This window comes from Nothobranchius furzeri, chromosome 7 (genome assembly GCF_043380555.1).
Source record: "Nothobranchius furzeri strain GRZ-AD chromosome 7, NfurGRZ-RIMD1, whole genome shotgun sequence".
Taxonomy (NCBI): Eukaryota; Metazoa; Chordata; class Actinopteri; order Cyprinodontiformes; family Nothobranchiidae; genus Nothobranchius; species Nothobranchius furzeri.
This window is the reverse complement of record NC_091747.1, coordinates 31,177,265-31,192,507: the sequence shown is the minus strand read 5'-3', so window position 1 is coordinate 31,192,507 and position 15,243 is coordinate 31,177,265. Positions and strand designations below refer to the sequence as shown.

The 15,243-nt window shown below is 44.2% G+C and overlaps 1 protein-coding gene across 3 annotated transcripts in view; it reads left to right on the top strand.

The window, feature by feature from the left end:
• Positions 1–15,243, top strand: part of LOC107382779 (E3 ubiquitin-protein ligase HECW1) — a 185,510-nt gene that overhangs the window by 97,179 nt on the left and 73,088 nt on the right. For 2 of the 3 annotated variants that reach the window (XM_015955065.3, XM_015955066.3), the window contains 4 exons: positions 1,932–2,499; positions 3,848–3,946; positions 12,588–12,741; positions 13,621–13,706. In XM_015955065.3, coding sequence (XP_015810551.3) covers positions 1,932–2,499; positions 3,848–3,946; positions 12,588–12,741; positions 13,621–13,706 — 907 coding nt within the window. The remainder of the gene's footprint in view (positions 1–1,931; positions 2,500–3,847; positions 3,947–12,587; positions 12,742–13,620; positions 13,707–15,243) is intronic. The other variant, XM_015955067.3, reaches the window with a different exon arrangement.

Here is a 15,243-nt window from a genome sequence, read left to right as displayed (position 1 = left end):
TACTCTTTGGTCACCATCCATTTTTGTCATCTCGAGTCGTCTGTCACTCTAAGCCTCTCTTAGCCCTTCAAGTCAGAGAAGAATTGCAGACTTGGCTACTAGTTGCTAGGGTCTGGTCATTTACCTATAGCTGTGCAGTTACTGCGAGGTTGTTACTGGTGGCTCTACCAGTCACGGCCATCCCACCAGTCTTTCAGACCGTCTTCTAAGAAGCACTCGGACGGAGTTCTCCTGCTGCACGTTTCTTCTGAATGCTCGGGCAGAGTACTCTTCTGCTGCATGCTTCTCCCGGTTAGTAGAATCAGTCCACCTGGGCTCTTCTTAGGGCTTTTCAATCTGGGCCGCTTTTCCTCAAAATGATCTAGTGGTAATACCTTCTTCACCAGGGTTGGAGACAGCCTCCTAAAAATTTAACAAGGACCCTTTGCAGCCCTGGTCTTTCTCTTAGATCACCCAAGGATCAGCAACCCTCACACCTAACCGTTAGCCTATCAATCAGAGCCTCGCGTTGGGCTCCAAATGTTGAATCCTACCTCACGATCTCACCAGCCAGAACTGGAAATCACACAGGAGCAGCTCTCCATTTTTCAGGTCCAAATCCCTTACGCCTGCTGAGTATTACCCCAAACAGGATCTCCAAAGGGTTTGGGTTTGTGGACAAGTTGCCCTGGTAACGGGGGAGGGGTCAATCACAGCTGGTTAGGGCTGCCGGCGACGCAGACTGCTAGGGGTTAGGTGAGTGTTTCCTACGAGAGGTAGGGAGGCTGCTTGCCTCCTGTAGTTAGCCAGTGGGGCTGTTAGATGGGCGCCGTGATCCTCACCGCTCACTACCCTGCGTGCCCTGCGCTCCTACCAAGGAACTTCAGGCAGGAGGAGTTGACGGAACTGCTGCATTCTGTAGCTTAAAACATACATGAAACCATCTAAAGTTAACATGTAAGTCCTGAAAGCTTCTAGAATAAACAAAGTTACTTTACCTGAAAACGGTTGTGAACAAACGCTGCTGATGGACGTGAAGCTACTGTAGCTCCTTAATATTTCTGCTCGATTTTCGCTAGCTTTAGCATTTTTCCGTAGCGTGTAGCTGCCGCCACGACTGTGACGGGACCTACGGGCCACCGTAGAGGTGAAGGCTAGACTGTCCGAATTCAGAGCCGCTGGGTTCCGGTCTTAGCGGTTTGGCAAGGACCCGGCCTTGCTAGACCGGCGAGGACCCGTACTCGTAAGCATCCTGCCTGTGGATTCGGACATATGTACATATGTATTCGGATAAATGTATGTCGATGAGTCGGACACTGTTGTATACTCATTGTTTGTTAAATAAAGTAAAAAAAAAAACACGTTCGGCAGAACAACTTCCGGTTCAAAAGGCCAATGGATCCATCATCCAATCAGTGCCTGTTGTTGCAGCATTGGTACCTACCTTTTCCGGTTTGGATTTTGTTTTTGTGGTTTTCAATTTGTTGTTGCGTTAAGTGGTTTGTTTTTGTAGTTTGCACTTCAGGGCCACCGTACTGAACAGCAGACCAGATTTATCCCTAATCACAGCCAAAACGTAGAGACTGAGCTTTCTCTGTAGCCCCAAGGCTGTAGAAGGAGCTTCCTCTTCGTGATGGTGGTGGTTCTTAAGTCCAGACTGAAAACCCACTTTTGTTCACTGTGGGTAGCTGACACTTTCTTTTATGTCCAAGGCTTTTTTCTTTTGTTGTTTTTACTCTACTGTGATGTTGTTGTAAGGTGCTATACCAATAAAGTTTGTTTAATCTTGGTGTTTGTTCGTTAACTAAAGCCTTCATCTGGACCTTTGTGGTCCTCAGCCCTCCAAGCTCACATGCAGGTGTAATTTTATGGATTTTATCCTAACAGAAATAATCTCAGATTCAACTGCTTTTGATTCTGTTTATCATGAATGTGTCTGTGGGATCCTGCAGGTACCAGAGTGTCCCGGGCCCTGCTGCAGGCGCTCTCTGCCACGCAGTCTCTCCATCGAGCGCCTGTCTGAGCTCAACCAGCTCCTGGAGGGTGACGGAGGAAGATCGAGTTACGCAGCAGTGAGGAGGATATCTCCGTCTGGTCTGGAGAACGAGGAGGGGGATTCTAGTAATGGAGGAGGAAGGAGAGTTTGTGAAGGCACCCACAAGCCTCAAGGTGAACACGAGTGTGAGTTCTGTGACACTTCTTGCTACAGCACCTCCTGCTACAGCACCTCCTGCTACAGCACCTCCTGCTACAGCAACTCAGGCTATGAGGGAAGGGGACGCTTTTGCAGCCATAACCGCCTCTCTTCAGTGGACAGCAATCGACTTTCAGGCAGCACCGTGTTCTCCTCTCAGGATGAAGATGAGGATGAGGAGAGCGCCTTTGAGTCTGTACCGGACACTGTCCAGCCTGAGGGCCAGGATGCAGGAGGAGACAGTAGGACAGGCAGAGGGAGAGAGACCAGGAGAGGAGAGCAGGAGGAGCCAGCCGAGGCTGGGCCGAGTGACAAAAGCAGCATGGGTGAGGAGAAGCTTTCCTGTTTTACGTTTGTGTCTAAAGTCATTCCTGTTTGTCAAACAGAAGCAGAGCAGGATCACACGACCAATTATCACTATTTTATCTCAGACCCTTCACTGCATGGTAGTTTCTTCGTATATCTTCTCTGTTGGCAGGAGGATGAAAGAAAAGCCTCAGTCTTCCAGCTCCAGGGGTGCAGCAGAAGGAGGTCCTCTGCTGTAACCCCTAACCGTGTGTGTGTGTGTGTGTGTGTGTGTGTGTGTGTGTGTGTGTGTGTGTGTGTGTGTGTGTGTGTGTGTGTGTGTGTGTGTGTGTGTGTGTGTGTGTGTGTGTGTGTGTGTGTGTGTGTGTGTGTGTGTGTGTGTGTGTGTGTGTGTGTGTGTGTGTGGACAGAAAGCTGAGCTGGTAGCAGAACCTCCTCTGACTGTACTGTATTTTATTAAATCTCACAGTCTTGGCTGATCAAGCAGACCTTTAGCCCGTTCTGATCCCCAGCTGATGTCTTGGTTCATCTGACTGCTTCCACTCCTGCTACACTTCCACAGGAAGCATCCTCATCACGTGTTTGGTTTCAGCTATTAAAGCTTTTAGGATGACGGCCAATGGGCTCAGCCACCATAGGTTTATATTACTTTAATATAGGTTTATATAATATCAACTGGTTCACATGACAATGTGAGTACTTAATGGAAACAGAGACATTAGAGGGTGCTGGTTCAAATCTCAGCTGGATCTTGTTTGTCCAATTTTCCTGTTTTCCTGCAATGGATCCAGTTTCTATGTTCAGGACCTGTCTAGAGGAGTCAGAGCACCTGGCCCAGACTCATATGGGTTTGGGATGGGTTCCCACCATCCTTCTGAATGTAAAGAAGCTGATTAGTCTTCAGTTTTGCTTGTTTCTTTGATTTGGTGCTAAAATGAAAGCCACTGAATGGAACATGAGCAGAGCTCTCAAATGCCCACAGCCCTAGTGTGAACTCTCATTCAGCTCTAATTACAACAGGAACCATCATGCTCACAGGCCTGTAGTCTGGCACTTACGGTGCCAGTGTGATAATGTGTTGAATCAGAAGACGAGTTCTTGATTTTAATGTAATTAGATTTTCCAATAGAAAAATGTCATGTAACTACAAACAAAGTCTGCACACATTAGTGGTACAGTCTCTTCTGGAGGGATCCGGTTTGCTTCTTACCACAAAGCTGGGGGAGCAAGGCCAAAATGTTGCAGCCTGACTGTAACAGAAGAGCATGCAGTTTCTCCTCATTCTCCACTGACCAGGCAGCTCTGGCCTGCAGGATATCTCCAGTCTCCTGCTAATTTATCCCCTACTGTCTCTCTGATGTCCCGTAGGCTCAGGCTTCTCCCCTCCTGTTGGCCATGCTCCAGTTCTGCGACCCAGCCATGACCCAAATCATTTTCCTGCTGCCACTGACCAAGCCTTACCTCCAAGTAAGAAGCCACAGCTCCCAGTCTTACTCTGGAGTCTCATCCTAAACATCTGTAGTGTTAGGAATGTGGCCGTGTGTGCATGCTGCCCCGTGCATCTGCTCTTTAAACATAGTCCAACACTTAAGTGTTGAACACTTGTTTTATAAATACCACTGCAGTGGTCTCTACTAGGAATGCCTTGTAAGTCATTCTCTGGGGAAACAAAGCTCCGGTGCACCCGTTTCGGGAAATAGAAGTGAGCCACATCAGAGCTGATCTTCACACAGCAGCATTTATAGCCTTATTTCCTCATATGTGAACATCTCTCCTGATTGGATAACAGCAGCATGACTCTGCCACTGACTCTGCTCTGCAACGTTGATGTTTTATCTCCACAAATAACACAAGCCTGGAGGAGTTCTGCTGTGTGGTGGAGTTGCTAATGCTAACAGTTAGCTTCCTGGACGCTAAACCAACAACAGCCTTCTCTGTCGTGGTTCAAGATGGGTGAGTCTACGAATGTTGAGCGACAGAGTGACGTAGATCTGCCAGGATTTTCTAAGAGTTTAATCAGAAGCGAATGCAGGAGATAGGTGTAGGAGACTAACATGCAAGATGAACATGAAAATAAACTCGGAGTGACCAATTATAATCTGAAATAATATTTTTTCAGTGAACCACACCCTTAAATTAAAGGTTGGACTGGGACTCACTGAACAACTTAAATAATACTGATTTAAGTTCCAAAGAGTCAAAACTCGATTTTGATGACAACACAAGTGTCAGAAGCAACCGGTTGATCAGTGAGCTCACATCCATTTTTTACCTCACAAGTTCATCAGCCTTCAGCTGTGAGACACATGATGCAGCTGCATGGTGCTGAGTGAAGCCCAGGGTACCTGACGAATGTTCCACCTGTCCTCTGTTTGCTACCATTGTACATACTTGTCTTTCCTCACATACTCCAGCAAACTCCATACCACAATGCTCCCAGTGCTTCTAAGACCAGTGGCTTCTGTTTTTTCCTGATGCAGGACAGAAATCCCTTTAAGGTCCCTTGAGAGCCCAAGAGCACATATCTGTTACATCATCTCCAAGTGAAGAGTTTTTGCAGCACACTCTGCCTCCATTACAGACTTGCTGCAGTGAAAGAGACATGTTAACACCTTTATCTAATTTATTCCGTTCAAACAAATGATAGGGTAAGTAACTAAGTAAATTTTATTTAAATAGCATTCATCACAGAAAAAGAATCACAAGGTGCTTCACAGAGACCAACGTAACAAAACATAATGATCTTAAATAAATTAAATTCAGGAAAACAAAGTCATGAAATTCAAAAGAGGATCATAAATGTCATGAAACAAATGAAAGATGATGACAAATTTTAGTTAAAAATAAGAAAATAACAGATTTGAGTGAAAGCAGCATTAAATAAAATGGTCTTTAGCTGTTTTTTATACGTGTCCAGACTATCAATACTATGTAAGGATAAAGGAAGATCATTCCAAAGTCGGTATTCAACAGTCTGGAAGGAGCAATCTCCTCGACTTTTATATCTGGTCTTTGGAACTTCTAGAAGGTTCTGGTGTGTGGACCTGGTGGCTCGGGATGGAGCATAAGACTTTAACAGTTCAGTAATATAGGGAAGAGCTTAACCATGTAGAGCCCTGACAGTTATAGTCAGGATTTTAAAATTAACTCTAAAGGGTAACCAGTGCAGAGACATTAGAATAGGAGTGATGTGAGCTCTTCTGTTTGCTCTAGTTAGGAGCCTCGCTGCAGAGTTCTGGACCAATTGAAGGTGGTCAAGGGCTTTTTTGTTAAAACATGAGAAAAGTGTGTTACAGTAATCTAGATGGGACGAGACAAAGACATGGATGACCATTTCAAGTTCATGTTTTGACACCAACCTTCACAGTTTGGAGATATTTCTTAAGTGATGAAAACAGTTTCGGACCAATGTTTTTGAGTGACCTTCAAGAGACATTGACTGGTCAAAAACACCCAAATTTCTTAAGTTTGTCTTGATGGCAGAGGATAAATGACCAGGGTTTAGACCAATCAGGGGAACCATGCTCTCAGGGACAATGATCAGAAATTCAGTCTTTTCTGAGTTTAACTGAATGAAGTCATCTTCTAGCCAGCTGGTGATAGCTGATAGACACTCTAGTAATTCAGACAGTTTATAGAACTAAGGGAAACCTGTCTTTACTGACTGTATTCCCCACTGTACACTCCACCTCCATCTACTCCCCCACTCATCTAAACCTGGGCTAACATCTGAATTTAACCATAGGCCCTATCAAATAAAAAGGTTTGAAACCTAGTCTCAAAAGTAGACAAGGTGTCTGCCTCATGGACTAAAGCTGGGAGCTGGTTCCACAGGAGAGGAGCCTGATAACTAAAAGACCTGCGTCCCATCAAATGTTTCTATATTCTAGGAAGAACCAGTAAACTGACCAGCTCAGAGTGTCCGCCCTGAGACTGGGAGATCAGGGTTCGATTCCTGGTCGGGTCATACCAAAGACTTTGAAAAAATGGGACCCAGTGCCTCCCTGCTTGACACTCAGCATTAAGGGGTTGGATTGGGGGGTGAAACCACCAAATGGTTCCCAAGCACAGCTGTGACTGTAGCTCGCTGCTCCCCCAGGGGATGGGTCAAATGTGGAAAACAAATTTTGCACACACATTCAGTGTGTGTGACAACTGATGGTACTTGACTTTGACTTTAAACCTGCAGTTTGAGAGAAAAGTGCTGTGGTAGGGACATATAGAACAATCAGATCACTGATGTATGATGGAGCTTGATTATTAAGAGCTTTATATGTGAGAAGGAGGATCTTAAAGTGTATTCTGAATTTAACAGGCAGCCAATTATATGGCAGCTAAAGCAGAAGAGATGCCATATCTCCTTTTAATTATTATCAGAAGACTAGCTGCTGTTGAATACTTTTACCTACATTTTGTGGACTTCCTGATTGTAATGAATTACAATAATCAGGTCTTGAGGTAATAAATGCATGAACTAGTTTTTCAGCATCACTCCTGGAAGTGATTCTTCTAATCTTAGCAATATTCCAGAGGTGGAAAAAGGAAATTCTACAAACTTATTTAACATGGGATTTGAATGACATATCCTGGTCAAAGATAACATCAAGGTTCTTTCATTTGTTCTCGTAGGCTGGTTTAATGCCGTTCAGGTCAGGTGGTTGACTAAGCAGTTTCCCTTTTTGATGTTCCGGTCCAAAGATGAAAACTTCAGTCATGTTTGGATTTAACAACAGAAAGTTTAGAGTCATTCAGATTTTTATGTCTTCAAGACAAGCCTGTAATCTACCTAACGATTAGGTTGATCACGGTAAATGGATAAATATAAGTGAGTATCGTCAGCATAACAGTGGAAGTTTATCCCCTGCTGTCTCATGATTTTACCAATTGGAAGCATATATATATATATATATATATATATATATATATATATATATATATATATATATATATATATATATATATATATATAGTCCTGACCCAGGACACTCAGAATCACCACAAGTGACAAGATTAAAAAAAGAAACAATATTCATAAGGAAAACCAAAGAAGTGCCATCAATGTGAGGTGAGGATCGGTTCAGACTTGTGAGGAGGTTGTCTGGAAATGGGATAATTAGTAGCTTCCAGAATTCTGAGGGAAATATGGGCTGGGGCTGAGCTCAAGGTTTGGTTTGGTTTTGAGCTCAAGAAGGGACTGGTCAGATCCAAAGTGGTGACCAGGCTTGAGAGTCTTCCAAGAAGGGGTGAGCATGTGAGGTAAGTGGTGAAGAGCAGGTCAATATGTCGGAGCAGGATGAGGCATGGTCCAGAGGTGAGTAGAGTAGGTTCATGGCTGGAGAGATGAAATGTGGTGAGAGTAACTGGACACAGGTAGGGGATTAGACACTCAAAACTAGAAATACACACAAAAGATAAAAAAAGGCTTGAGAGGTTGGCTAGAAACTCAGGTTTGAGCTATACCCAAAATAAGTAATCATCCAGCGAGGTGGTGTCCTCTCCCTGCTCCTTTTTTTTTTCTTTACCGTGTCCTGTCTGGCTGTGAAGCAAACAGAATTAATGTTTGAATGCTGGTGACAAGCCTTACAGATTTACTCTCAGGTGGAGCATCAAAGCTTCTGCTTTTAGTGTCACGCCTGAAACTTTATACTTTTTTGTTATTGTTTTTTTGAATGCTTGTAATTCTGACCAGACACGGAGACAGAGGTGAAGGAGAAAGGAAGAGACGAAAGGGGGGGGGGGGGGGGGGGGGGGGGGTCCCACAAAGACAAACAATCAATGATGAACAAGAGTCTGCTTCTAGACCTGCAGAAGGAGAGAGAGAAAAAAGAAAAAGAAAAGGGACACACAGCAATATAGCAGGAGCAAGCTGTCACTGCGTCAACCTGATGAGGAAATATAAAAACATTGTTTTGCTGAACAATCACGATAATAAATCACAGTGCATTAAGTGCCAACCACAGCCGACATGTGTTGAACGTGCCCAAGTCCATACTTATGAGAGCACCATGTGACCACTTGTGTGCGTACCCGCACTTGTATATGTAAGGTTTCTCAATAGAGCTCCGGGAGTTGACGTCACTTCTCCCGGCATGCAACAGTTCAAATCGAAACGGCGCCATATTGGCATGCAGAAGCCGGCAGCTGGACTATTTGTTATTGTCAGAAAACTCAATCAAATGGGAAATATGGTAGATTCCTGTTGTGCCCCAGGATGCAGAACAGATGCGGACGACATAAGGAATGAACCATTTACAGGATTCCCCAGATCCGGAGCGCCGCAAACGTTGGATCATTGTAATAAAACGCACTAGTGACCGGGCTAAAATGAAACTGTGGGACCCCGAGAGTAAAGGTTTTCGCTTATGCAGCGACCACTTCATATCAGGTACTTAAACCAACGTTTCCTCAACTGTGTGTGGTATTTATTTTAAATGCTTTTATTATGATTCTTAGTGGCCTTCCTAAACTTATTTTGGCGTGGCTTTTTCTGTCTTATTACTCATAGCAGCAAGTAAACATCATGTAAAACGTTGCCTCGTGAGTTCTGCGTGCTGCCGTTTACGTGTTTTATGATCACAGCAATTAACCGGCTAAGCTGTATTTAATTTTTAAGCAATGGTTGATCAGTTGTCAGATCACACATAAAAAGCACTTTGGATTGCTGTTATCTGTCTCACCGAGACTACTTACGTGTAAATCTGTTATTTGTCCGTCCATCCATCCATTTTCATCCGCGTATCCGGAGTCGGGTTGCGGGGGCAGTAGCGTGACTTCCCTCTCCCCAGCCGCCGGAGCCAGCTCCTCCGGGTAAATCCCAAGGGGTTCCCCGGTCAGGTCCGGTGTTGTGCCGGTAAGAAACCCGCTCCGACAGCTTCTGGCGTCGGAGCGGGCAGTAGAGTCGAGAGTCCCAGACCTCCTCCCCAGCTCCTCTGGCCCGGCCAGGTCCGGTGTTGTGCCGCTCCGACAGCTTCTGGCGTTTTTAAAAAGTATCCCAGGGGCACGGTAAGGGTCGGAGATGTTTAGTCTATTTAATTTCTGACTATATAAAACGATTTCTTCTGTTTTAAAGTGTGAAGTAAACTCCGACGAAGTAAAATCCAAGCAGATCCCGTTCATGTTCATGGTTACATCCGTGTTTGTTTACCTTTTTTGCATGCCAAAATGGCGTCCACTAACTGAGAGTCACGTGGGGTCCGGAGCTCTATAGGAGCATCCAATAGAGAGTGTGAGGGCCACAGATCTGCTCCCCCAAAGATGTGTAGGAGATGGAAGGAGCTCCAAGTCTCAGAGATCCAGGAGCTGCCCCAGAGCGGAGGGACCCCAGGGAGACTGCGACCAGAAAAGTCCCTGCCCCCCTCAAGAGGCGCAGAGGATCGCCCCGGGGGGCCACAACCTCTCTGCTCCTTTTAAGCTCAGACCAGTTGATGGGGAATCAGCTTCATGCTCCTCAGCACCACACACCTACAATTAAGCACTCTCACACAGGGGTTATGAGGAAGCCTTTCACCCAAGACCATGACAAAAACCAATAGAGTCTAAGATATTGCTAAAGGCTACATTGAGGCTATCATTTTCAATGACCACATGAATGTTAAAATACCCCACTACAATCACCTTATCAGTCTTTAACACCAAATCAGATAAAAAAATCTGAGATCTGATCCAAAAACCCAGAGTAAGAGCCTGGTGGATGATACAAAACTACAAACAGGAGTGGTTTTACAGTTTTGCAATCTGGATTAGGAAAACTAGGAATAAGATGTTCAAATAAACTGTAACTATTAACTGGTAAGGGACTGATTAATAGGTCTGAATGAAAAAGGGTTTCTTCTTCTCCTCCTCGCCCTGTACTACGAGCAATATGATGACTAAAATAATTAGGAGTCGACTCGTTTAAACTAACATTGCCCTCTTGCTGCAGCCAGGATTCTGTGAGACAAAGCAGAGAAATCTGTTAACACTCATATTTACGCCATTTACTATGTTCCTCCTGTGAGTCAAGATAAAAGTGCTGAAGGTTAAGTATGATTTAATGTTCTCCATGAGCTCTGCAATGGAGAGATACACACGGCGTATCGGAAAGTTTTTCACATGGGAACTTCTGCGCAGACAGCGGAGTGTTGCAAAGCAATTCCCCGCCAGGACAACAGAGGGCGTAGCACCTTTCTGTGGTATCCTGCCACCATAACACTCATGTATCCAGTCCACAATGGTATATTTACTAATGTGTTTATATATTTCAGAGACTTTTTAACACAGATTAATTTTCCCTTCTCATCCTCCTATTCATGCGGTTGCCACCTCTAAACCCACATTTCCCGTCATTTATGTCCACATTTGTTCCGTATTGTACTCCTTCAGTCACGAATACATAAACATTAATATTTCCAGACTTTTTCCATGATGCGTTCCTTAGTCTGTTCTGGGTCTGTTACTAAATATGTTTTTACTTTTAAGGGGGCAACGGTGGTGTTGGTGACAAGTTTATAGGAAGCGGTGTCCTATCACAAGCTTGCGCTCTCCATCGCTTTTGAAGGATGTTTAAAATTTTGGGCATGTCTCCGTCACCCTTTGTGAGCCTGTTGGACAGCCCTTGCATCAACTCATAATGGCGTTGTGTGTTTTGGCGCTAACGCAGATGGAGAAGTTTAAATGAGGCTTTAGTCAAACATGACATTAGAGTAGATCACACTTTCACAAGCAGAGAAACCCTGGAGAGGGAGAAAAACGTGTCACTGATCTGGACTCGTCACTCTCTTTGAAGGCTTGATAGCATCTTCTTTTCATGCTCTCCAGCCACTAATGAGCTGATACAAAGCAGCTGTGCAGGCCGGGCAGCAGTAGGAGGGGTGCTGCAAAATGGAAGGATGATCCCAGGACAAAGTTTTTAAGAAACCAAAGAAGTCCAGTTGCCTTTAATTAAACCCTGTTGGATCCCTTCACACACTGAGCTACAGTGTAGCCACAGCTGCCCTGGGACACACTGACAGAGGCGAGGCTGCTGTACCAGCAGGCAAGGAGGGTGAAGATTCTTGCCCAAGGACACAACCATTGATATGACAGCAGGATCCTGGGTTGGCTGAAGATTCTGCTAGCCCTTTTTACAAGACACACCATGCCAGCATATCGGCGTAATATTACCACAATGGTATGTCTATAAACGTGCCATGCCGGCATGGCGTTGCGCTAATTTTGCGGCATTCGTTCCGCCTTGCTTGGTAGTAATATTGCGGTAATGGTCTGTCGTATGCACCCTGGCGCAACAGAGGCAGATGTCATGATGACGTGGGGCTCCTGCTGGCAAGTTATTGAAAATGAAAATAAACACAGGCAATACGGTTTGCTTTTTGAACAAAATCAGCTGAGATGGCAAACTGGAGCGCCACAGCGCTGCGTGAGCCTTTCTGTTAGAGCTGAAGCTCAGATCACCAGAGTCTGCACAGGGACTGATGGAGACAGACACCTTTAGGAGCTGCTTGTTAAAAAAAAAAAAGTAACGATCACAGCTTCAATCGCAATAAAAAGCAAGTTATGTCCAAGATAAACGGAAGTCTGCGGCAGTGCAGAGAACGCCCTCATACCCCCTTTATGCCTCCATCACCTAATCTTTAATAAAATTGCCACGATTGCGCCACATTACCGCCACGGTCTGATCTTATAAACGAGCTTTATCCTCTCCAGGGAGCCGTGGCAAATCCTGTTTTGAAAACGCCATGGTCCTATAAAAACAGCTATAGTCTTCTGAGGCTTTCAGTCACAAAAAGACTTGAATTATAGGGTCTCTGTAAGAACATCGTGCCTGAACTTTAGATAATAGTACATGCAGCAAATGGTAATTATTAGTTATCCACTCAGGTGTGGTTGTGAAGATACCCTCTCTTATCTGCTAAATGTTTTATTACTAGAAATCTTGTTAGCAAGTGTAAATTTAAGTTGTTGATATTAAAGAAAATGCTGTGTGTGCCTTTACAATCAAGTGTTAAATTTCACTTTAGTTTGGTTTCGAGGTCAACATTTGCACGTCTATCAACTTAAATATGACTGATGATACTCAAATGGGATTCTAACGCGAGTCACACCTGTTGACTCTCTGTTTCTGTTACCTCAGACTGGGAAGCTCGTATCGACAGCCATGGCAGAGTTTTCTACGTGGACCATGTCAATCGGACAACTACCTGGCAGAGGCCAAGTCACAGTGGCAAGTGTAGCCATGGCATCCCACGCTCAGGCTCAATGCAGCAGATGGAGCAGCTCAACAGAAGGTTGGACCAAGAATGAATATGCAGCAGTAGCCCAGAGCAACAGAGTTCATGTTGTTACAAGTAAAAATAACAGATAGTACCTAAGGCTTTTAGCACTTCTACTTGTGGTTTTCAAGACATCCAAGTCATTTAGAACAGAGGAAAGAGCTGCAGCGAACTCCGCTTCAGTCGCCATGTTTATGTCAAACTCAGTGTTGTGGTGTGAGACGTCCGCTACTCACCGCTGATTGGCTCGGTTAGAATTCTCACGGGGTGGGGTTATTTGAATAGGAGAGCTCTCAGACCCTTTCTCTGTGCAGAATTAAACAGAGGAGGAGTCTGGCAGGCCAGGCTAGTAGATCCTGGTGGTGTGGATTAGTGAGTCGATGTCTCGCTCACTTTTGGCATTCAGCTTAATGTCATCCATGAAGAGCAGGTGGCTGATAGTGGTTCCATTCTTGAGTCAGTATCCATAGCCAGTCTTGTTGATTGTTTGGCTGAGGGGGTTCAGACGTATGCAGAACAGCAATGGGGACAGGACGTCTCCCGTCCCCAATGCTGGCCTGAAAGGACACCTCTAAATAAGTAAAAAAAGCACACATAATTTTTGTAAGGAAGCCATTTGATTGGCTGGCCCTGGCTCACAGTGGGTGCCCACCCATAGCCACTCCCCAGCACACTTTAGTCATGAATTACTCAATTATTGGTGGATCTAAAGTGACTTGTAGCAATCTGCACTGGATGGAACTACATTTTTGTGAAGAGACTGCCCCTACTCCTAAAAAATGTTAATAAAACAACAGAAAATTATAAACATTTAAACTTGAGAAACATACTTGTGGAGAAAGATTAGCTTAGGGTTAGGTTGACATCTGAATGTTTCTATTGATCATCCTGCAGGTACCAGAGCATCCAGAGGACCATGGCTACAGAGGAGGATGGGGGAGGGCATGGCTCAGACAGTGACCCTGAGCCTACCCACTCAGGTACAGGTCTGCCTAAATCACTTCACAACAAGCAAAGACCACACCATTCCAATAATCTTTTGAGAAGTTGGGCTAAAGTGTTTTGCAAGAGTAAAAATATATGATAAAAGAGAATAAAATTTCACAGTAATTCAATTAAGTTTATTTCTATAGCGCCAAATCAAGACAAACTCACAGTGAGGAAATATGTTTAAATATTGGTGTAACTACAGTGAATTAATAACAGACTCTAGGACAGGGGTGTCAAACTCAAATTCACACTGGGCCGAAATGAAAATCTGGGATGAAGTCGTGGGCCAAATTTAATATTTTTTGAAAAAGTGACGGCAAATTTTCTTTATCATCGTATATGATATTTTGACCTTTTAATTTGGAAACAAACTTATTTTTGCATTAACACTGAATGTGGAATAACCAAATTACACACGAACAAGTCAATTTAAATGAAACGCGTCAGTAGTATTCATTACTTGTGGTATATTCAGCACTTTTTAAATCTATTCAGGATTTATGTTTTCTTGTTTATTCATTTTCCTTAGTTTTTTTTCTTAGTTTTTATTCTCCTTTTTTCTCCTGTAACACGTGTCATCGCTGCTGTGACGTCTAGATTTCCACACTGAGGAACAATAAAGGGATTTTCTATTCTATTCATCTATCTGCAGCCTTTCCACTTCCTGTTTACTGTAGGTTAAATCTTTTCTCACAGGCCAACAACAAAATAAAAATATTATTTTATCTGAAATGAAAATGCAACATCTCACCTGTTAACTTTCATGTTTTGGAGCAGAAAAAGAGCATAAAACCAACATATTTAAAGCTCAGTTTGCTCCAATGGTTTACTGTGATGCTCACCTGTTCCAGCCAGATACCTGCATCATGGGGTTGATCTGAGCTGAGGAGGAGACTCCTGTTGTTTTGTTCATCTTCATCATAATAATGACAACATTAGATGACAACAGGTGCTCACATAGGTTTGTGCTGATGAACATGTCTGAGCAGCTTGACCACGTTGTTGTGTGTCGGGGAGGGAAAAAAAACGACAGCAGCCACAGAGTCATGCTGATTTGAGTGTGTCGCTGCTCGCTGGAGTTATATCAGCTGTCTGGAAGTCAGTTGGAAAACTTTCTCTTTCAGTCATGAACACATTACTGAGCGGTTAAAATCTCCGTTTCTTGGCTTCAACGTCAGAAAATAGCTGAGTGAACTCAGCGCTGAGTGAGAGGAGTGTTTAGTTTGTCCCAGACAGCGGAGCTGCAGACACCGGCAGAAGATGCTGGAAAAAACACAAAGGAGGGGCTCTTCGGCTCCACGCTAACGCAGCAAAGCATCATGGGAGTTTTAGTCTTTGCGGTAAAATCAGCCAGCGGGTCAGTTTTAATATAGTTTTGATATTTATCTTGCGGGCCAGATGTGGCCCGCGGGCTTTGTGTCTGACACATGTGCTCTAGGGGGTGCTAAAAGCAAGCTACATTTCCTAGTACACCTTAGTAGTCTTTTTTTTATATATAAAACAATGCCGTCAATTTGACACAATGCC